This window comes from Sturnira hondurensis, unplaced genomic scaffold (assembly GCF_014824575.4).
Source record: "Sturnira hondurensis isolate 20B ecotype Veracruz unplaced genomic scaffold, ASM1482457v3 Scaffold0012488, whole genome shotgun sequence".
NCBI lineage: Eukaryota > Metazoa > Chordata > Mammalia > Chiroptera > Phyllostomidae > Sturnira > Sturnira hondurensis.
The window spans coordinates 3581282-3604779 of record NW_028085119.1 but is presented as its reverse complement, the minus strand read 5'-3'; the positions used below and the strand labels follow the sequence as shown (position 1 = coordinate 3604779).

The 23498-nt window shown below is 38.1% G+C and overlaps 1 protein-coding gene across 1 annotated transcript in view; it reads right to left on the bottom strand.

Annotated features, from left to right (window-relative positions):
• Nucleotides 1-1620: 1620 nt before the first annotated feature.
• Nucleotides 1621-23498, bottom strand: part of TMEM236 (transmembrane protein 236) — a 43160-nt gene continuing 21282 nt past the window's right edge. The window contains exons 2-4 of the mRNA XM_037060726.1: nt 22090-22162; nt 18402-18543; nt 1621-2243 (exon numbers count right to left, since the gene is read on the bottom strand). Of these exons, the coding sequence (XP_036916621.1) occupies nt 1660-2243; nt 18402-18543; nt 22090-22162 (799 nt within the window). The 3' untranslated portion in view covers nt 1621-1659. The remainder of the gene's footprint in view (nt 2244-18401; nt 18544-22089; nt 22163-23498) is intronic.

Here is a 23498-nt window from a genome sequence, read left to right as displayed (position 1 = left end):
CATAGGATCTCACTCATATGTGGAATCTAATGAACAAACTGAACTAGCAAGCAAAATAGAGACAGACTCATAGAGAGCAGGATAAAAACTACGGTGGGGAGGGTAGGCAGTGGAGGGATTGAGCAAAAAGGAAAAAGGACTCATGGACACAGACAACGTTGGGGTGACTGTGGCAGGGAGACAAAAGTATAAGGGGACTAAATGGTAGTGGAAAAAAACAATAAAATTTTTGAAAAGCAAATTTTAAAAAAGAATAAAATAGGAAAATTAAACAATGCATTTATCTACTAGTCTTTCTTTGATTTGGTACAATTAAAATGTTACTATTGTTTATCAGACCATGTGAAGAAACCATTCCCTCCCTCATTTAACCCTCTCAACCTCTTAAAGTACTATTTAAGCCTATCAAAGTACTATTATTATGCTCATCTTTTAGATGTGGAAACTAGGGTTTACAGTAGTCAAAGAACTTGCCCAAAGTGATAAAGCCAGAAGCTAAGGGTTTTTCAGCTGCAGATAGACCTCTGACAGTGTGAGGGAACACATAAAGCAGGAACAGTGACTAGGGCCTTTGGTGGAGAGCAGGATGGCAGCCAAGTTCAGTTATCCAGTCTTAACCTGTTCATTCCCAAAGATCAGCGAAGAGACTGTCTCTGTAAAACATTACTCTGCACGCAGAAGTCTCTCACAACTCTTTTTAGCATCTGGAAACTCATATAAAATGAAGAGCCCCTAGGATGAATATTCGAGAGTGTGCCAACACAGTGAAGGCAAACTACAAAGTTATGTATCTCATTATTTACATCAAGATATCCATTATATAAAATCACAAAGACACAAACTCATGTATTTGCTGTTACATTTGTAACTTCAATTCATTTTAAATGAGGCTTGTGATTATTTTTATGATGGTACCAAATTCCAGAAATACTCTTTTACTTTGACATCTGTATCTTGAATTATGGCTTCCTATCATAAACTGTTATCTAGGTATTACTGATGTACCTTGACTTTATTACAGTAAAGTAATTTTTATGTTAGTACTTCAGTTCTAATAAAAGAGCTAAGCCTTAAATAGCTGTTAAACAGAATTCCTTTTTATGCTTAATTCAATTAATACATAAAAGTTGCTTATCACAGTGGAATGAAGAACATAATTCCTTGTTTGAAGGAGACCCTAAAACCACAATTCAGATTTTTTGAAAAGTATAATCTAAAAACTACTGAATAAATCCAGGTGTTATTTTCTAAAAATCAATTTTAACTCTTTAATTCTTGTAATACTCTTTAATTTCATATAATTAATTTGCTATGCATTATAAAATCTCATTCTTTGACTTAGTGGGGAAACATGTTCTCATTTTTAAGCCCTTATAGAAGAATGTTTTAGAAAATTGCAGTATGCATGACCGACTGAAATGAACTACTTGTGTTTTCCAAGATCCAGGGGAGCCAACTTACAAGAATATAAATTTGCTTATATTCAGCACCATTTATTCACATAAAAAAACTGATCTTAGAGTTTTTTAAAATAGTTTATTTTCTACAATCTATTTTTATTTCTTTATATACTGAAAAAACTTATGCCCCAGAAAATAATAAGAATACAAATGTGTACACATGCACAATAAAGAGGTTTGACTATATTACACACTCTTTTTAAAATGAAGAGAATTCGAAGGTAGAGAATACCCTGAGTTTGGTTAAGTGACTGAAGTAAACATAAGAAAGAGTCACCAGGACATTTTTGCAAAGGCCCAGTACCGGGGTGATAGTTCCCAAGTCAATGATTAAACTAAGTCTGACGAAGATAAAGGGTAAATCCTGCAGCAGGATGCCCAGGAAACTCTGAAGAGGGTTCTGGGGAGTGAGTATAATTCGCAGAACTGAAATAAAACTAAATACGTAAACTGGGTATACCCAGGCTGACTTGTACACGGCTTGGTGACCGGCCACACGCATCATTTCTACGGTGTCCGACCACAGCAGAAAGCTCCACAGGAAAATCTCCGCTCGCACATCCGACTGGGACAGGGTTCTCAGGATTCCAGACTGGAACGAGGGCTCCTGGGGCCCAGCCTGCTCAGGAACAGGCCTCTGTGCTGTGGCTGCTGACGGCACGGGTAGCTCTGCCCTCCCGGCCTGCGGGGGTTGTGCAGCGTCTCCTTCATTCTGCCTCCCTTGATCCGTCACAGTTTTTATTTGTTGCAAATTGAAAGTAGGGATGTGCTTATCTTCATTACCTGAAATAAGTTTATTTATTTATTTACTTATTTTAGTTTTATTAAAAATTTTAAAACTTTAGGTAACTTGAAAAGATTTTAATTTTAAAAATTTTATTTAAATTTAAAATTAAACAATAAAATTTAAGCGTTCTCTTATTTGAGGTCTGTTTTACACATGGAGCTTCAAGGCAATGGGTCACATACCGGAAAAAATAGAGAGACAGAGAAGGCTCTTCATGTCTTTGCGTGTCCCTAGTTATGGATCCTGAGTGCTTGTTACCATTTCATAGTGAGAGCCATTACTGGTTACTGAGCCAAGCGTTTTCACCCATTCTCTCATTACATTCTCAGAGAAATTAAGAGATAGAGATTATTATACTATTTTATAAATCTGGAAATAGGGGCCCACAAGGTAAAATGATACCCAAATTCAAGTACACAGTTAGTAATGGATGAACAGAGCTGGAATTGACACCCAGACCTGTCTGGCTGTGGTTGACGATCTCTTTACTTTATGGCTGCTGTTACCTATCTAGAGGCAATATATCACGGGCTGATTATAAAACATACACATCTCATAAAGTCAAATGAATCTAGTTCAATAGTCAAATCAAAGTACAATGGTCCAACCTCATCATTTAATAAAGGCCTACAGAAATTACTACAGCCAGTTCTTCAGGCTTGGAGTCTGGTGCTGAGAGGGAATCTGTTTTACCATGAGGAAGTCTTAGTGACAGGTGACACTCTGAATCTGAGATTCTAAATCTGTATTTTTAAACTAACACAACATGATATTGAATGTAAACTGTCATTAAAAGATAAAGTTTAAAAAAAGATATTGAACCTGCCCATTCCCCATAGTCTTAGAACTCTGGTTAGACCAAAGCATCTGAAGGAGCAGGGCCTTTTCTGGTCGACGTCACGCCGTGTGGGAGTGCGTGCCCCTGTGTACCGCGGGGGTTGAGGTTGGGAGTTACGAAGAGATCCTCAAATCTCAAAACTTACTAGCCCTATTGGTAGTACGGTTTTTATACACGAAAAAGCTGTAGCACGTTAATTTTCAAACATTTGTCCAGTTCAGCATTTTTGTTGCTAAGAAATTATCGGGCCTTGACAAATCTTACTCATCAAATATGCTGAGCTTCCATATTACTTGATAAGATTTAAAGGAATCATTGGATCGAATATGTATAAAGGTTAAAGAAACAAAATCAATAAAACTTGGTTGAAATATATTGAGCTAAGGTAAAAACATTTTAAATTATTGTGATTAATGAGTAATAAAATGGTTATTACCATCTTAAAAGTATTGCTTAAAAGAAAAATAAATCTTGGTTTTCTTTTTAAACAAGTAACTATTTAAAAATTTCAAGTGTGATTTGAATATATTTATAAACTGAAAAGAATATAAATCCTTAATGAAATATTATTTACTGCTGGTATGAATCATTCATAAATAAAGGGTAGGATTCATGACCCTTAAAAACTTTTTACCAACCTTTGTTGTCACCATGGAAGGAATACCATTTTAATAAATAATAAGTAGGAGAGACAATTGTATAGCAATTATTATTTTAGTGTTCATAAAATCACCTCTTTTTAAATGCAGATGCCCATTGGCACCAGCTCTCATTTTACAAAACAACACAAATATAAAAAATATTTCTCAGAGTATGCCGTGTCCAAGAGAATTCTCCTTCGCCTCACTTAGAAGAGGAAGCTGTTTGAATGAAAATCCAAATTCCTTTTGCAACATGAAAAACATCATGTATAATTTGCACTTTTGAAGATGATTGCCAATTCTTGGCATTGAAACAATGCTGAATTGGCAATCTAAGAAGTGACTCACTAACACTTTTAAACAGTCAGTAAGCATCTTAATATCTGTAGGTAGGAGCTCTTGGGCAGGTAATGAATTCTCAGCTAGAGTTTATTTTTAAAGAAATGCTAAGGTCCTGCTCCATCCGTATTCATTGAGATCCAAACCCAGAGCTTCCTATCCCTCCATAGTTCAATAGAGAACAGTTTAAGTTTGTGCATATAGTGACTTTTCTAAAGTGAGAAGCACTAGAAGTCTTAGCTGGAAAGTTTTGCTGGCCTCTCAGAGGGCAAGGTCAAGTGGAACCCATCATCATTTGGTCTTTAGAATGGACAAGAAAATTGATCCCCAAGCAATTTAAACTTTCATGTATTGAATACTATTCCCTTTGGTTCCATGATTAGTTTCTCTCTGAATTGTTTGTTTTTAATTTCCACTCACAGTTGGAATACGTTTTGTTGTGGTTGTTAGCTTTTAGTGTTCTATTTGGGTAAAACAATGTTGCTTTTTGCAAAACTCATAAAAGCTGTAAGCATGAAGAAAGAGATATACTCGCTTCCTTGGGGGTTCACATTGCCCTGTAAAAACTAAAAATAGCAGCCATTCTCTGTAGTTCCCCACACTGGATGCCAGTTGGCAAAACAACTTTTTGCCTTCACTGTGCAAGGTAAATAAATAAGGAAATGTAATTTTGATGTAACAGATAAATGTTTAAGTGGGTATCTCATAGCTAGTTTACTTTATTATTTCCCTATAATGATGTACTTCTGTCTCTAACTTGTTTCCCAGAAGTTTTAGATGGCTTATAGGGAACACATAAGTACAAGATAACAAGTGAGTAGTGAGGAATTTTCTAGATTGAGCATGTATTCCTCTTGCAAAAAAAGAAAAAGAGAGGAATAAGAGTTAGTTAAATAAAAGAGAGAGAACAGGAGAAGAACCACAAGGACAGGCACTTAGGAACAAGACAGGATGAAAGCTAATACCAAAAAGGCAGTGTCTGGGCTCCCAGCTGCACTGAGCAGAGGACACAGCGCTGCACCGGCTGAGGCTGGGCAATGAGAATGATGTAGCACATACATCAGACTCCCGGCCTGCACCACTGAGGCTCCTGTGATCGTGTGGGTAAACACAGAATAAATTGTGGCAGGACCATAAAAGGAAGGTAAGTTCTATGACGAGAGACTGTCACAGCGGGCCTGAATTAGACAGGGGCTCAGGAGGCTCATCTGAGAAGTGAGAGCAAAGCAGTGACATGAAGAATAAGTGGGAACAAATGAAATGAAGATTGGAAAAAGATGTCTTCAGGCAGCAGGAAGAACTTGCGTAAACAACCTTCCCCTAAAGCAACTGAATGAGAGTCTGGGGAGGCGCTGGAGTAGCAGAGAGGGCAGACGCGAGGAGCTGATGTGTATTAGGGTTTTCCCTATACCAGGCACTGTTCTAAGCCCTTTCTATGCATTCATTCACTCAATCCTTATAAAAAGTCTATGGTGTGATACTATTATGTTCCCATTTTATAGATCAGTAAGCTGAGGCATGGAAAGATTAACAATTGTTTTCAAGATCATATAACTAGCAAAAAGTGAGACCAGACTGTGGACCTCAAACCCTTAACCACTAGACCACATTATCTATCACCGAGTCGATCAAGAAGAACCTTACGGGCTACGATAAAGTTCAGGGCTTTCTTCTAAGTAGCATGGAGAGCCACTGGAGTAGACAAGAATGGAAGTCAGAGAAACCAGAGGGGTCATGAGTCACCAGCAGGGAAGCTCCTGTGGGCTGTGGATGGGGCTGATGGGAAGGAAGTGGTTGCTCAATTCATTTTAGAATTATTCAGAAAAACTCTGGTTAGTCTTGATTAAGAGTCTTCCAAGTCAATTTGTTTGTTTGTTTGTTTTTATCTGAGAAGTAAATTTTCCAGAGAAAGTTAATGATTTAGACATGACATTCTAGGGGAGGAAAATCTGGAAAAGTTGAAAATTAACAGTCTTATTAAAAATTTTTAAAACATTAAGCACACAAAAAACTTTTAGTCACAATACTACTAGAGAAAATGTAATAAAATAGACACCAGAGCTGTAGGTGGGGGGAGGGTGGTTGGGGAACTGGGAAAGGGTAGAAGGATGTACGAAAAAAGAGAAAATACTCACGGACATAAACAACAGTGTGGGGATTGCTGGGGGCAGGGAGAGGTTGAGGACAGTAAGGGGGGAATAAATGGTGATGGAAGGAGACAAGTTCAGGGGTGACCACACAGTACAGTGGAGAGACCCTGTGTTGTGGACTTGTATACCTGAAACCTGTATGATTTTGCTAACCAGTGTCACCCCAATAAATTCAATAAAAAGAAAAAATAAATTAAAAAATAAAAGACCCCGGGGTAAATTATAAACATTGTTATTTTGACACTGACCATTGATTAAAATCACTGTACTTTGTATAGTTTATTTCCTCTGAGGAACATAGCCGAGGTCGGTAAGATAAGTAACATCACTGTCAAGGAGTAAAACCTGAACCCAGAACCTACCTTTCAGGGTAGTTACAACGGAGGAGCCAGTCAACATTTGTAAGGCATTTAAAATCCGCCTGACTCAGAAACAGCCATGTGGTTGTTAAATAAATAACAGATAGCAATCACTAAAGAATTTACTATTTTAAATGAATTAGAATAGAGTAGAAAATATCAGAATGCAGTAAACAGTAAGAGTGATTACAGTGTGTTGAACTTTGGTTATAGTTACCTTATTACTCAGTATCACTTTTTTCCAGGAGGTCAAAAAGTTTGAGAAATAATGTCACACTAGAGCCTTACTAAGGACGTGAGTTTAATTCTCATATTTGCCTGTCCACACCACAAAGAAAAACACGACCCCACAGATGCACCCTGTGCAGGTGGAGACAGCCTGCAGCAGCTGATGAGAGCCAATGTGTGCATCTCGTCCTAGTTCCACGATCAGTGCTGAGTGACATCGCCTTGGTAAGTTGAAATTGGTTGTGGTGAGAGTGTGCACACCAGAAAAACTGACAAATTCTATAAATCAGGGCTATTGTCTGTCTAGAAAGACAGTTGTTTAAACATTGTTGCTGGTGTTCAAAACTAGAGGCAAGTTTTCACCAAGAAATTATAAATAATAATGCTAATGATTTCAAGACATTTATTCAGCCCATCCTCAGCTCTAGAAAAGAGCCCACAGGTGTGTGTTCCCCACTGAGATGTAGCAGTGGCAACTTGGGGCATGGACCTGGAGATTCCTATGCTAAGCAAAATAAGCCAGTCAGGGATGATAAACACTATATGATCTCACTCACACGTGGAATCCAAAGAACAAAATAAACTGATGGACAAAATAGAGAGGCATGGGTATGTGGGACAGACCGACAGCTGTCAGCCAGGGTCAGGGGATGGTGGTGACGGGGGACTGGATGAAAGAAGGTGAAGGGATTAGCCTGAGAATATACGTGTCTAACCCATAGCCACAGACAACAGCGTGGTATTGGCTGGAGGGAAAGGGGAGTGGGGTCTGGGAGGAAGGGGGTGAAGAGAGGGAAAATGGGGACATCTGCAACAGTGTCAATAACAAATATAAAGAGAAAAAGGAAGAGAGGCATTATTTTGTTATCCAGTAGAAGCAAAAGCCCTAAGACTCAGTTTCGGTTCCCTGCCAGACACTGCATAAATGAATGAGTGTATCATTTCTGGTTTTAGGCAATGCAAAGTTGTAGACTCATCTAACACTGGACAAAAATTGCTAGAAACTGATACTATTATAGACTTTAAAATATTCCATTTTTGGACAGCATGGATGAAACTGGAGAGCATTATGCCAGGCAGTGAAGGACAAATACCACATGATCTCACCTATCGGTGGAACTTAATCAGCAAAACAAACAAACGAGCAAAATAGAACCAGAGACATGGAAACAAAGAGCACACTGACAGTAATGGGGGCAGGGGTAACAGTGGAAAGAACAGAAAGGCTCATCAAGGAACATGTGTAAAGGACCCACGCACGAAGCCAAAGGTGGGTAGGGTGGAGGGTAGGAGGTAGGTGGGGGTGGGTGGGGAAAGCGGAAGCAGGAAAATGGAGACAAGGGTACTTGAACAAGAATACAAAGAATACATATTCCATTCTTGAAAATTGCCTGAGAAAATTTTTTAATCTAAACGTTTTAATATTTAGTTTTTCATGTGGGATGTGCTGGCCTTTCCCCTTAGTCAATATGTGTTTACACTAGAGAATGTGATTTGATTTACAATATAAATTAAAAATCATTAAAAATCATAGTTATGTGTTCATATTAATATATTACAATATTATATTTAGCATAATTAATAATTATGCTAAGTATGTCAATAAAGATAATAATAGCTAATATGCTATATAATCTGTATTGATATATTATATATAATAATATCATACTGAGTATATTTAAATGACCCAAAAATTGTAAAGTAAAATGTTATAAAGCATACAGTTATTTTATTTCCAGACTTTATAATTCTAGACTTTGAAATGGTCTGCAGTGCCTCTGCTAGTTAAGTGCTTGGATACAGACCAAAGCTGAGAACCTCAGCAGCAACCCCCCACACCCGGCAACAAAGACAGATACACGGGGCTGAGTTGATACACTGCCCTTATAGCACCGCCCGTGGTTTTACACATATCTGGTAGTGTAATTCATTGATGTGCTATTTGGCCCACTAGACCGTGAGCTGTTTCCACTCTCCATGGTACCCCCAGCGCCTACCAGAGTGCCTGGCGTGGAACAGAGTCTCCCTAAAGATTTGCTGAGTAAAAGAGGGGGAAAGTTCCTGTCCTGGAGCCTATTGGCAGGAGGGAACAATGGACATTTGGTGGGGGCAGGGCAGGGGAAGTCGGCATTAAGGCAAATAAGCTAAAGCATGAAAACCAGTGGTATAAATGTCTAACCATTATGCTATTTTGAAAAAGACCAATCTTCAATCTGGAAAAGATGAACTCATGGAAAAAGAGAGTGAAACGGTGGGGACCAGGGACTGGGGGATGGAGAAACAAGGGATGTTGATCAAAGGGTATAAACTCCTAACTATAAACTGAATAAGTTTGGGGGATCTAGGGTACAATATGATGACTATAGGTAAGAATATTGTGTTATATACTTGAAAGTGGCTAAGAAAGTAGATCAGTAATGTTCTCAGTACAAAAAAAGAAAACAGAAGTGGTAATTATATGAGGTGATGGGCATTTTAACCGATCCTATTATGGTAATCATTTCACAACATGTAAGTACACCATATCATCAAATCAGTCATCTTAAACTTATACAATGTTATATATCAATTATATTTCAATAAATCTGAAAAAAAGAAAAAACAGTACAGCATAAAACGACAGATGAAACAACACTTCATGCCCCTACCTTCAACCCCCAAGTCAACAGGAAGAAGGACTTTGGAGGCCTGCATGGGGCTACCACCCAGATGGTCCTCTGGCCCCGGTCCTGGACAGGGCCCTGGGAGCAAGCCCCTTGGACCAATCTGGCTGACAAGCCCTGCAGAACATTAGGAGCTCCTGGCAGGGCAGCCAGCGGACCTGCACAGCTCAGCACTGGGAGAAGACGGAACATGGCTTTGGCCCAGCAGAGCACGCCCACGTGGCATGACACTCACACGGCCTAGGACCACTTGGGCTGCCACGAACGGTAGGTGACACCAAGAGCAGCAGCCGCTGCCATGGGTCAAAAGTGCCAATGTGTGACTCTGAGAAGATGGCATTTGTGAGTTCGTAGCAGGCAACTTTTGAAAACTCCATCACACCCAGAAATAGGAGGGCTCAGTACCCTAAAACAGCATGTGGTGCCAGAGTCTCAGCAGAATGGTGGTCCTATACATAGGACCCCACAAATAATATACACAACATGTAGACAAACAAACAAACATACACCAAAAATGTGTGTGCACTGTGAAGGCCATCAGCTCAGCAACCTATGTCACGCTCTTAAATCCTAAACAAGAAAATCTAGATCATGAAAATCAATGACCTATGTCTTTAATTTTAAACCAGGGCCATGAACTTTTGTTGGCTAGTAATGACACAAAGAATAAGGCTCCTTATTATGAAGTATGCATGCTGCATTCATGTTGCCTTGTTTCTCTCAGTCTCCCTGAAATATTTATTTTGAAAATATCTTACAACTCTCAAAAATCTGACTGTATACTAAAATTGCTCATTAAGTTCTTCCATGTAGAAAAAATTGACAATTAAACACCAAATTGTTAATCACGTAAAGCTGCCCTAATCAGTGAGAGCCCTGGCTCACAGTTTGATGGTCCTGAATGTCCTCTGTCTTTCGGGATCACTTCAGTATAGTTTCTGGCCCAGTCTACACTGACCTAATTCTGGAGCTCTGCTTCATTGGAGTGTGTAAAGCAGAAACTCTACCATTCTCTTACCGCAGTCTGGTAAAGGGCTACCCATTTCTCAAGAAGAAAAGAAAAGTCCTAGGACTGACATAGATTCCTGAAACTTCCCTCTTCTAATAACAAAGAAAGGGCACGAGAGGAAATAGCCCCCTCCCTGGCATGGCCCCGAACACAGTGTTCCTCATACATGCTCTCTAAACACATTGCAAAACACATCATGCAAACCCAGCTCACACTCTGGGCTCATATTGTATAATAAGCTTTTTCTGAAAAAGAAGTAAAGGGGAACTCAAAATGCTATCATTTTCTGCAGAGAAAATCAGCATCCCCCTTTTGTGTACGTGTATGTGTGTGTGTGTGTGTGTGTGTGTATGCGCGCACGCGCACACGCGCGCGCCTTTTACCTCCTGTGGAATCTTTCACATTCTATTTGCAGGTGTGGTGAGCTCCACTTCAAAGAAATCTGGAAAGCAGGTTCTTTTAGGAATCAGGATGTGGTCACTCAGCTTTTAATTCCTTATTTGTCTCAGTTGTCTCAGTTACTCAGTTCTTATAACCATGGTGGACATCAGAATTGCTTGTGGAACTTTGAAAAAATTACAGATGCCAGGCTTTAAAATCTTACATATCCTAGGAGCCAGAAATTGCACATCTAGGCATTTAACATAAAGCTACAATAATCTATGCTGACACAGTCCCCTGATGTGTTGTTGATCAGTAGGTAGAGTGCTGCCAATGTGCTTTGAAAAGACCCTTCTGGTAGTTCTGGTGGGTACTGAGGATAAGAGCTGCCTATGTATATTTAACAGGTAGTCTGTGATTCACTAGAAATAGCTTACGTTCAATAAAAATCATCTTTGTCATTTGCTTAAGAAACTATGCCTTGGTAAATCAATAACAAGACAAAATAATGCAGAAACAGATCCTTTTCTTTCTTCTATCCCTGCTCTGAAAACTCTCAACCTGGATCTGTCCTACAGTCAATGCCCAGATTTCTGAGTATCACTGAAAAAAAAGTCACATAATCTTGACTGCACCCAGGACAAGATCCTGGTTTCCACCCTCTGCTGTACCCTAAGCATCGCTGATCTATGCAATTCGCTGTTCTTGACCCCACCGTTTCCATTCCCCACAGCAATTACTCCAAATCTTGCCCATCCCTATCACAGATTCTCTTCCTTTCATTCTTCACCATTGTTTTCAGCAGATAACCAGTCTTCCTATTTCACAAAGACATTGAGGCACTATCAGGTGTAAATTGCCCCTGCTATCTTTCTACCTGGCCACTCCAATCACACTGCACTGTGTGAATCATTTAGAAGGCTTCAAAAATTACTAGCACCTGAAAGCTACTCATTCCCTAAAATTATAATCAAAATAGTGTGGAATTGGCATAAAAACAGACATAGATCTATAGAACAAAATAGAGAGACCAGAAATAAATTTATATCTTTATGGTAAAAAATATTTGACAAAGGAGGCAAGAACATACAATGGGTTCAAATACTCTGTTCAATAAATGATGTTGGGAAAATTGGACTGATATCTGCTGGGAAAAAAAAAAAGACAAGAAAAGAAACTAGACCACCTTCTTTTACCATGTAAAAAAATAAACACAAATTGGGTTAAAGACTTAAACGTTAGACTCAAAACCATAAAACTCCTAGAAGAAAACATAGGCAACAAAATCTTAGACATCCCTCATAGCAATATTTTTTATATATATCTCCTCAGGCAGAGGGTAGAGAAGAAAAATAAATGAATGGGACTATATCAAATGTAAAAGTTTTTGCGCAGCAATGAAAACCATGAACAAAATGAAGACAACCCACTGAATGGGAGGAAATGTTCATCAATGATACATCTGATAAGGACCTAATATCCAAAATTTATAGAGGATTTACACAACTCAACACACATACAAACACACACACACACACACACAAACAATTCAATTGAAAAATGTACAAGAGACCTGAAAAGAGACTTCTCCAGAAAGGACATACAGATGGCCAACAGACATATGAAAAGATGCTCCATGTCACTAGCCATCAGAGAGATGCAAATTAAAATCCCAAGGAGATATCACCTCACACTTGTCAGAATGGCTATTATCAATAAATCAGCAAATAAGACGTGATAACAAGGATGTGGAGAAATGTTGTGCACTATTGGCAGGAAGGCAGACCGGTACAGACACTATGGAAAGCAGTATGGAGTTTCATTAAAAATGGATCTGCTTTTTGATGCAGTGATTCCATGTCTGGGAATATATCAAGAAAGCCGAACACTAATTCAGAAGGACATAAGCACCCCTATGTTCACTGCAGTATTAATTACTATAACCAAGGTTTGGAAGCAGCCCAAATGTCAGTCAGTAAATGAGTTGATTAAAAAACAGTGGTACATCTGTACAATGGAATACTACTTAGCCACAAAAAGAAGGAAAGTTTACCCTTTGCAAGAGAATTGATGAACCTGGAAGGCATTACGCTAAGCAAAATAAGCCAGTCTCAGAGAAAGACAAGTACCACATGATTTCACTTATCAGTAGAAATCTAATGAACAACATAAACTAACAAACAGAATGAGACTCACAGATAAAGAACATACTAACCAACTCTCAGGAGAGATGTGGAGGGGGGCTGTGTGAAAAAGATGAAAGGATTAAGCAGCAAAGAAAAAGGAAGAAAAAAGAAAATCACCTCAGAGACACAGAGTATGTTGATTACCAGAGGGAAAGGGGGTTGGGGGGGGGGTAGAAGAAGGTAAAGGGGGGATAAATGGTGATGGAAGGAGACTTGGCTTGCAGTGATGAGCACACAATACAATACACAGATGACGTGTTGTATAATTGTATACTTGAAACCTACATAATTTTATTAACCAATGCCACCCCAATAAATTCAATAAAATAATTTTTAAAATATTTTGAGAAAATAATTGGTAAATATTTATATCACCTTGAAGTGAAAAAAAACTTTTTAAGCATAACCCCAATATCAGAGTCCCTAAAAATATTAATAGACTGGATTATATCAAAATTAAACATTTCCTATATCAAAAACACCATAGTGAAATTAGAAGGCAAATTTAATTTGAAAGAAATGATAGATTTATGACAGACAGAGCTCGACATTCTATTTCCATTATTCATGAATCTGCACTTTTAAAGAACACAGCATGAACATATCAAGAAAAAAACAGAGGATATAAATAAATGACTTTTAAAAATATGTAATACAAATAACCAATACACCTATGAGAAAATGTGCAACACAATTAATAATTTAAGCAAATTATTTAAACAATAAACATTGTTTTTGCCTATGAAATTTGCAAAAATGAAAAGGAATGAATTATCTAGTGTTACAGTTTTGAGGAGGAACAGCTGTTTTCTGACACTGCTGTTGATGGGGTAAATCGGGGCATTCTTTGGAGGGAGCTACTGATTGACACACCAAAACGCCTTAAAATCTTGCATGCACTTGATGTTGGAAATTGTGCATCGAGGCATTTAATCTAAAGAAACACTCATTATGCTGTTGAGGTCCTACCGTCTCGGCCCCAGTCTGCGGGTGTTAAGGAGACTACACAGAAGGAACTGGACTAGGGCCACTGCGAGCAGATTTATTTGAAAACCTAATACTGCCAACATCATATCTGGCACCTCTCACTGATGTGATAGTGGAAACCAACTCCTCTGAAAAGCTCTGATGTTTTCCACTCAAATAGCCCGTTGATCTCACCTCTAGCAAGTTGTCCCTGACTCCGCAGATATCTCTGAGGTAGCCAGACTATCTTGTCACCCGGCTTGTACAATCCCCCACAACCCTCTGCGTATTTGCCTGCATGTGCAGCCAGTCCATAATAGTCTTTTTCTTCTGGAAAGCTCTGCTGCTGAAGAGTCGGGCATGTGCAGGTGCCCAGGGTCTCCTGAGGACACTCTGTAGTCATCACCCTGATACTATTCAGCTGTCATCCCGTGGCATAACTGCTGTTAACATAACTCTCTCTGTCCCCAGCCTCTGCCCAGCTGGTCACCTCAAAGAGTGGCTTGTGACTCCCATAAACAGCACAAGGTCCCCCTAAACACAGACTACCGGCACTATCCATATCCAACTATATTATTAGTTAATAAACTATGGCTCATTAATATATTGGAATACTATTCAACCAATAAAAATGACATGGCAGAAAAAGATATAATAACAAGAATGATAGCCACATCTTGGTAAATAAAAAAGGAAGTTAAAAAACAAGTTTTCTTAAGTAAAGAATGCTACCGTTTATAAATTTTTACCATCACTTCTACTATCAAGATGCTATCAATCTCCAGTGCCAGAGTGTCCAACTCATGACTCATGGGTCACACGCAGCCCAGGATGGCTTTGAAGGCAGCCCAACGTAAAATCGTAACTTTACTTAAAACATTACAAGATTTTTTGTGTGTGATTATGAGTCACAGTGTATTTAATGTGTGGCCCACGACAACTCTTCTTCTTCCAGTGTGGCCCAGGGACGCCAAAGGTTGGACACCCCTGACTAGTGTGTTAAGAGGACGGTTGATTTTCATTTTCCTTTTTACTATGTCTATTTGACAACATTTTAAAAATTAGTATGTTATTCTGAAAAAAAAAACAGAAAATATTAGAAATAAGACCATTCAAAATAGAATGTTAAAAAAGTTGTCTATTGTGTGTTTGTGTTGGGCCACAAACCTACGCATGTGCACTCCACTAGGGTGGGCCTGCTCCACCCGCAGAGCTGCATTTTGTGTTGTGTGTTGTGTTGCCTTGTATTGTAGGACACTGCATATGGTATTGCACTGCACTTCGTGGTATTTTGGAGCAGTGACAGTCACAAGACTTTGGATGGGGCACACTTTGTCTCTGCGTGGTACGGGGCCACGAGTCCCAGGGAGCCAGTGGCTGGAGAGGCAGAGGACTGACCACCTAAGTCACAGCTCTGTTCCAGAAACGGATACAGCCAGTGACTCTACATGAAGTCCCAAGGGAACGGTTTTCAATCATGAGCAGAAGAACCAGTTTTTCAAATGAAATCTTACGTACAATATGAACTTCTAAGCAAAGAAAAATTGTGTTGGTCAGGTTCTAGCAGGAATGAGGCATCCAGAAGTTTTCAGAGTAGCCCTCGAAGCAGCTTTGTCGCTCTGCAAACTGACCATTTGGGAAGAAACAGCAGTTGGCGTTACGAAGGCAACTTTTTTTTCAGCAAGCTTTGTTTATTTGGGGTGTGAAATCCAACTGAAGTTATTTTTACTACCAAAACATGTACTCCTAACACCTTTCATAAGATAAAGATCCCCTTCGTCTGTGGCCCCAAAGCATTTTAATGATTACACGCTGATACCACTTACTCCAGGGTGCCTGAGCAGCACATTCACATGAGTCCCGCGGGTAAGACTGAAAATTTGCCTGCTGTCCACGAACTTCCTTATGTGTCTGTTTGCATTCACTGGTTTACACAGGGGTAAGGAATGTAGGTGGGGGCAGGGAAGGAAATGTAAAGGTGACCCTGACTTGGGGTTCAGACAATATAGACAAGCCTGATGTAAGGAGAATCTGAGACCCCATGGGGAAGAAAAGAAGCCACAAGGCCTAGTGATAGGAGGGAAATGGTGGTTTCCAGGGGAGTCGAATGGCTGTAAGTCCTCACTCAACGTCATTGTTCTGTGAGTTTAAGCAAAATGACATATAACCAAACCCATTTGATGTCGTTGAAGGACTACGTACCTCGGTGGCACTGCCTGCCTCAGAGATCTACGTACCAGAAAACCTCCCCACATGAGACTCAGGCTAGAAGCAACAACGCCCTTCGAGGCTTTGGCACAGTAAGCACTTGATACTCAGGTATTTCAATTGGTTATGGAAAATGTACAGAAAGGATTCCTTGGTCCAGTGAAGACTGCTTTAAGCATAAGCATATGTCCTAGGAAGGATAACTTTTATGTTAAGGTTTAGAAAAGGAAGTTATATGATGGTCAAACTTTGGTAGCTTGAAATTGAGCGCAAGAGCATCTAATCACTGTCAATTGCCTCCGTCTCATCTAGTACAAGGTCAAAACTGTACCAAAGGGAAACCACTTCCTCCTACACCTGTTTGCCACTCGCCCTTCCCTGCCTCTTTGACTTTGAAGGACCAACAAAATTGTACTTCAGAAACACACAGTGGAACTATATTTACAGCCTACTTGCTGATTAAGATTTACGTATTACAACTTACATGCTAATGAATGTATATATTAATTGAAGTTCCAGAAGATATATACAAATTTCCCATGGATTCTCTGTGTACTTTATTTGTATACTTTATTTTATTAGTATGCATGTTAAAATAAGCATTGAAGACTATTTGAGATCAAAGTTTGCATACAAATTAAATGCACAAAAAATTAATGTTTACAAAGGCATTTTTAAGTGAATGCTAGTTTTTTAAAATGTGATTTTTATTAAATAGTGGAGGTATTAAAACAGAATTAACCCTCTGAAATCTGCACAGAGAAGAGAGCCAGCAGGAGGCTCTTCAACAAAGAAGAAGATGTCTGCAGTCTTCTCCCTGAGATGGGCTTCTTCTTTGGGGGAATCTTATTTCAATTCTCAGTGTCACCACAACTTCTGATACAGGAAAAATTCCTCTTTAAAAATCCAATCCATCACTTAAAATATAAAATGCCAATAAATTTTCCCCCCAAATTCAAATGTGCATTTTTAAAAGAGAACTTTCACTAAAAACTTGAACAGAAAAGTTCACATTCCCACGTGAATTGTTAAAAACAGTGCAATTTCGAAGTACTTTTATGTCATTGTGGAGCCTAGAGAAGTAGCAAAGGGCTTGACAGTTCCTAAATCTCAGTTTAAAAAAGTACATTTGACTTGGAAGGGCAGATGTGACTTGGGAGTACCATTTCCTCAACAGATGGCCTCTAACGGCCCTCTTATCTGACTTGTCATGTGTGTTGTGTCAAACATAACCATTCATCACCTCCCACCAAGGCACAAAGTGCAAGACATGAAGCTCAGAGTCCCAGATTTCCTGGTGGCTTCCAACTCAGTTTCACCTTTCAATTTGTGGAGCAAGAATGACTGACTGGAAGGATGGTGGCTCATGGGCCACAAAATGATTCTCTGGTCTTTTGTTTCCCAGTTGTAATAGTCATGTCTATTACTCAGAAGCACTCTCCTGATTCACTCAATTTATCGGATGCAGCCCATCAAGAAGTGACTGGACAAAGCCCACTCATATCAAATACAAAATCTTAGTCATACAGTAACTATAGCATATAAATAGTGTGAATTAAACACAGATATTATCACATGAAATTAAATGAAAGTTGAGGGAATTTAGCACTCACCAAACAAAATATTCAATTAACAAAACACTTTTTAAAAACAGGCCAAACTTTACTTACTTTTGACTCTTTAGAGGAATGTCCTATATATCTTGTTTTTCTATTGTGATGTTTAGCTTTTTGACAACCCACCATTAAAAAGTTTTCTAGGACATAACTGCAACAGTCATGTTAATTCCTGAATCAAAGGTATCTAAACTAAACTCTTTATATTTTTATGTAAACTTAAGGTTTTATTTTCATGTAAACTTAAGGTTTCATGTACACTAAAGGTACAAATCTATAATATGTTACTTAGATAATTTTCTTGTTAAACATTAAATTTTTGATACTAAATATTTGGTAACTTCATTCATTTATCAGTACTATCAAAATAAAAATTAGAAATAAGAACAATTGTCTAGTGAGCAAAGTAGTTTTAAAAGTAATTATATTTAGATATCTTCATTTATAATCTTATGTCTGTAACATTAGCTTTAAGAAGTTATCACTAAACATGTAAATAGGTAACAGGTTGGCAGAAAAGTGAACAGTATGTCAAAGTTTTTAAAAAATTATATTTAATAGATTACTTACTCTTTTGCCTTCCTCTAAGAGGATATATCCTGAGTTTTTCAATAATGTCAACTATGATCAAGGAAGTCAGAACCAGAGAGACTGGCAGATCAGGCAAGGTGTTGGGTAGGACAGCAGCAGAACCTTTCATACTCTTCTGGACCTGTTTGGAGAAAACCACTTAGAAACATTACATTTTTGTACTTTTGTTGTTTCAAATTATTTTTATCATCTGAAAGCAGTGCTATACCCATTTATTAAAGGACTAACAACTTGGTTTTCAGTTCCTCAACTACTCAACCAAAAGAGGTTTTCAACCACTTCTAAAGACATAATAAAGACTTATATCAATAGAAGAGTTTTCAGTTCAAGATAATATATGTGAAAATATAACAGCAGGCTCTTGGTAGTGGTGGAATGGGCAATTCCTTCCAACCCTACGGCTATGCAGACCCTCTGAGAGTCCTAGCTCAAAGAGTTAGGGGGCAAGTATTGGAGTTTAACCTCTTCCAAGAAGGGAGAGCCCAGGTAAACCCAGTTAGGCTTTGGGGTATTTTCTTCATCTGATTAAAATATCTACCAAAAAAAATGCTTGCTTCATTTGATGCTTTAGCAAGCATCAAATTACTGGTGCTATGTTGAGAGTTTTTCTTCTGATCATCAGGAACGAAATGAAGGTGCCACCATGACCATTTGTATTCAACATTGTTCGAGAGGTCCTTGCTAGTGTAATAAGACAAAATAAATAAATAAATAACAGCCCTGGCTGGTGTAGCTCAGTGGACTGAGTGTGGGCCTGTGAACCAGAGTATCGTGGTTCGATTCCCAGTCAGGGCACATGCCTGGGTTGCAGGCCAGTTCCCAGCGGGGGACTCACGAGAGGCAACCATACATTGATACTTCTCTCCTTCTTTCCTTCCCTCCCTCTCTAAAGATAAATAAATAAAATCTTTAAATAAAAAAAGAAATAAACAACATAAGCATTGGCAAAAAATAAAAACAAAACATCGTTATTTGTAGACTATATAATTGCATATGAAGAAAATTCCCCTAAAATGTATGAATCATTCTATATACCAATAATGAAGAGCAAATGAGTTATTAAAAGAATGATACCATTCAATGCAACTTCAATCAAAATTCCAAATTTTTCAGGAAAATGACAAGTTGATTATAAAATTTATACAGAAATACAGAGGGCAAGACACTAGAAGAAAAAGAAAAAGATACAAAGATTTACTCTTCTAGATATAACAAGCTAGTATAATGGTCCAAGAATTGAGTCAGTGTGGTGTTGGCACAAGAACAGTCAAGTAGGTAATGGAACACAACAGAAAACTTAGAAATAGACCTTGTATACACACACCTAATTTATAACAAAAGTAGCACTGCAGAGAGGTGTGGGAAAACAGACTTTTTAATAAGTGGTACACAGTCCATTGGGTGTTATTTGGAAAAAAATAAACAGAACTTCTCTCCCTACTGCATAATATATACATAAGTTATCTCTAGAAGAATTGTAAATCTAAAAGAGAATGGTGACACAGTACAGAGCCAAAACTATAACATAGGAGAAGATCTTCAGGGCCTCAAGCTTCAAATTCACAGTACAACGAAATCCTCTCAAACTAGTTACCAAAAGCACTATCCATAAAAAACCAAAACCGATAAACTGGCATATTTTTAAAATAAGAACATCTATATCAAAATACACCATTAAGAGTATTAAGTCACAGAATATGAAAACATTTGCAATATATTTAATCAACGAAGAGCTTGAAATCTGAATATAAATGATTTTTCCAAATTAATTTTAAAAAGAGTAACACAATAAAAAATGGGCAAGAAAAATGCTCAACCTCATTAATTATTGGAAAAATAAAACTTAATACTACAATGAGATTCAAGAGTATAACCAGCTAACTGTTAAAATAAAAAGACTTGTAATGCAAGTGCTGGTAAGGATGTAGAGCAACAGAAACACTCCTTCTGTGCTAGTGGAAGTCTAAAGTGCTATAATCTCTTGGAAAACTGGCTGATCTGTTACTATTGAACATCTGAATGTCTTATGACCCATTAATTTCATTCCTGCGTATCTATCCAACCGAAGAGCTTGTGCTTGTGCACCCAGAGACAAATGCAAGGACGTTCACAGCGGCATCATTTATAGTAGTCAAAACTGGAAACAGCTGAACTGGCATCAGAGGTAGAACTGATAAAGGAAGTGTGATATATTCATAAAATAACTCTACAAGAATGAAAATGAATGGACTATAGTTATACACAAGAACATGAATGGCCTATATTTTTTAATAAAAGAAGCCAGACACAAATTAGATGATAGATAGATAGATAGATAGATGATAGATAGATAGATAGATAGATAGATTTGATTTCCCTGTATATAAGGTTTAAAAACAGATGGACTAATCTGTGGTATTAAAAGTGAAGGCAGAGCTACCTTTGAGGAGGAGGTACTCATTGCAAGGAATGTGGGGTGGCCCTTAGGCAGCTGGCAAAGCTTTATTTTTTGACTTGAGTAGTGTTTATACAGGGGTTTGCTTTGTGGTATCCCATTAGCATTGTACATTTTTGTTTTGTGCACTTTTCTGTTTGTGTATTTAATTTCAGTGAAAAATAACCCCAGTACTCACCTCTCTCACAACACTTACACTTAATCTAGTTGCCTTTTTTCCTCTCTACCATCAGTAATTACTGACATCAGAGAGTGAAATTTCCTGAGTAGTCTCTTCCTAGTACCTAACTTAGTTCCTGGAATGTAACATACACTTCATGGTATCTGCTCAACTTATAAATGAAATAGCACAAAGTACTTTAAGTTGTGCACTTTGAGAAAGTGAAAATTCCGTCTTTCACAGCACCTTACAAATAATTAAGATTAGTAGGGCATTCTTCTTTGAACTTCTTAGATAATAAATTCTTATCGCCCAAAAGTTCTGCCTATAATATTCCTGTCCTACAGATATCCATCCATTAGAGTCCTTTTGAAGTCACATTTGGTTAAAACATAAAGTTATTTTCAAATAAGTATCATGTGCAAGTTATTTGTCAATGAATATATTATCAAAGATCTTAGAGTGTGAGTGGTTTTTCACTGGAATATTCTTCTATTCCTTTAGAATTCAGTATGATCATGAGAAGCATAAGGTTAGAACAAATGTAAATCCTTGCTTTTAAAAATTATTTTGAAATAACATTCCTGCCTCTCACATACAAACACAGAAGTAATCTTTTAAAAAATCTTTGCTAGACATTCCTACATAATCTCAGAGGTAACAATGACCTTGGGGGGGTGTGTATGTGTGTAATATATTATATGTATAATATATGTTAGTATTCAGAACACACTATTTGGAAAAACACGGGATAAAATAAACTTGAAGAAATTTGTTGGGCACACCACTCTAACAAGGAATTTTAAAAACTCAAAATCTTCCCTGGCTGGTGTAGCTCAGTGGATTGAGTGTGGGCCTGCAAACCACACGATGGCAGTTTGATTCCCAGTCAGGGCACATGCCTGGGTTGCAGGCCAGTTCCCAGCAGGGAATGCAGGAGAGGCAACCATACATTGATATTTCTCTCCCTCTCTCCTTCCCTTCCCGTCTAAAGATAAATAAATTTGAAAATCTTTTAAAAAAACAAAAAATAAACTCAAAATCTTTCAGCAACAGAAATAAAAATTCCATACCTCAGTCACTGCTACAGAAAAGCTGAAGCTGGGGAGTGTGGTGCACACCACACACATCATCATAACAGGTCTCCTAGCAAAGGAGAAAAAAAAATAAAGAGCAATAATGTACAAGATCAACAGTTCCTGTTACTTTTTTGCTAATTTTGCAGTTCCTGTTCCATTCATCTAGTTTTTCTAAGAAGCTAATGCTTCCCTATTTCCATTTCCCAAATGCTTGACTATGGCAAAGAGGAACACATGCATCAACTAGAATGCTTTTCTAGGACAAAGGGGGAGAGGTTTCCAAATAATTAACAAATCACAGGCAACAAAGGCAACACAAGGCGAGACCCATGGCATGCAACATTTTCATAATCCATAAATTAGGATCCTACCTCAGAGTTCAGGCTCTGGCGACCAACTGGTAAAAAGAACGGCGACTTTTTCAAGTTATAGTAGGCCCAATGTTGTAAAATTCATTTTTTAAAAAAGCATTTAGAGATGATATTTAGATACTAAATGATGACTTAAATTAAAAACATTTCGATATTGACTTGAACCAAAAAATGTCATATGTACATAAAAATAACATAATTTTCACTTGTTTTTGGACTACTTCTTAAATCTTTCAAGATCAATTCATCAAATAGTTATGAGATAGTATATGTACTTACTAATTGATCTTTGAGAGAATTTAGATATATTCCTTTAGCATCATTAATTTGGGGGAAAACAAAATATATGAAAAGATTGTCTATAATAAAACAGTTACCTTCTCTTCCCTTAGTTAAATAGATATTATAATAATTACATTTATAGGATGGTGTGTATCTAAATACAAAAAGTGCTGAAGTCCTTCAGATGACTAAGAATTTCTCCTTGGTCCTGACAGATATCCCTCTAATTTCATTCCCATCTCAGATGTTCTAGGTTTAGACATAATTTATGGGGTGGAATAGCCACTCTCTTACAACCAGACCTAGCACAACCTGCTACAACTGTATGATCAGATTTTGAACGTATAGCTTTGCCCCCTCTGTGAGTCCACACCCTAGTTCCTACAGCACTCAGCTCTCTCAGACTGGCTAGGGCATTCATAGAGTCCTCTTCTCAGCTTGACCCCAGGAACTATTCCTGAATCTCTTCTTTGTACTATCTCCCTTGATTATCTCAGCCAAACCTGTTTCTTTAATGCCACCCACTTACCACGGACTCCCAAACATACTAGATATATATACAACTATACTGGCCTCGACTCTGAGCCCTGCACTTGTACACTCAGCTATTTGGAACCTCCACCTGCATTTCTAATAGGCTGCTCAGGATTAACATGCCTGGAAAAGAACCCACATCCTTCCCTATATCTGTTCTAACCATCCTCAAATCCTGTCTGATTCACTGCCAAGATACATTTTGAATTTATCCTC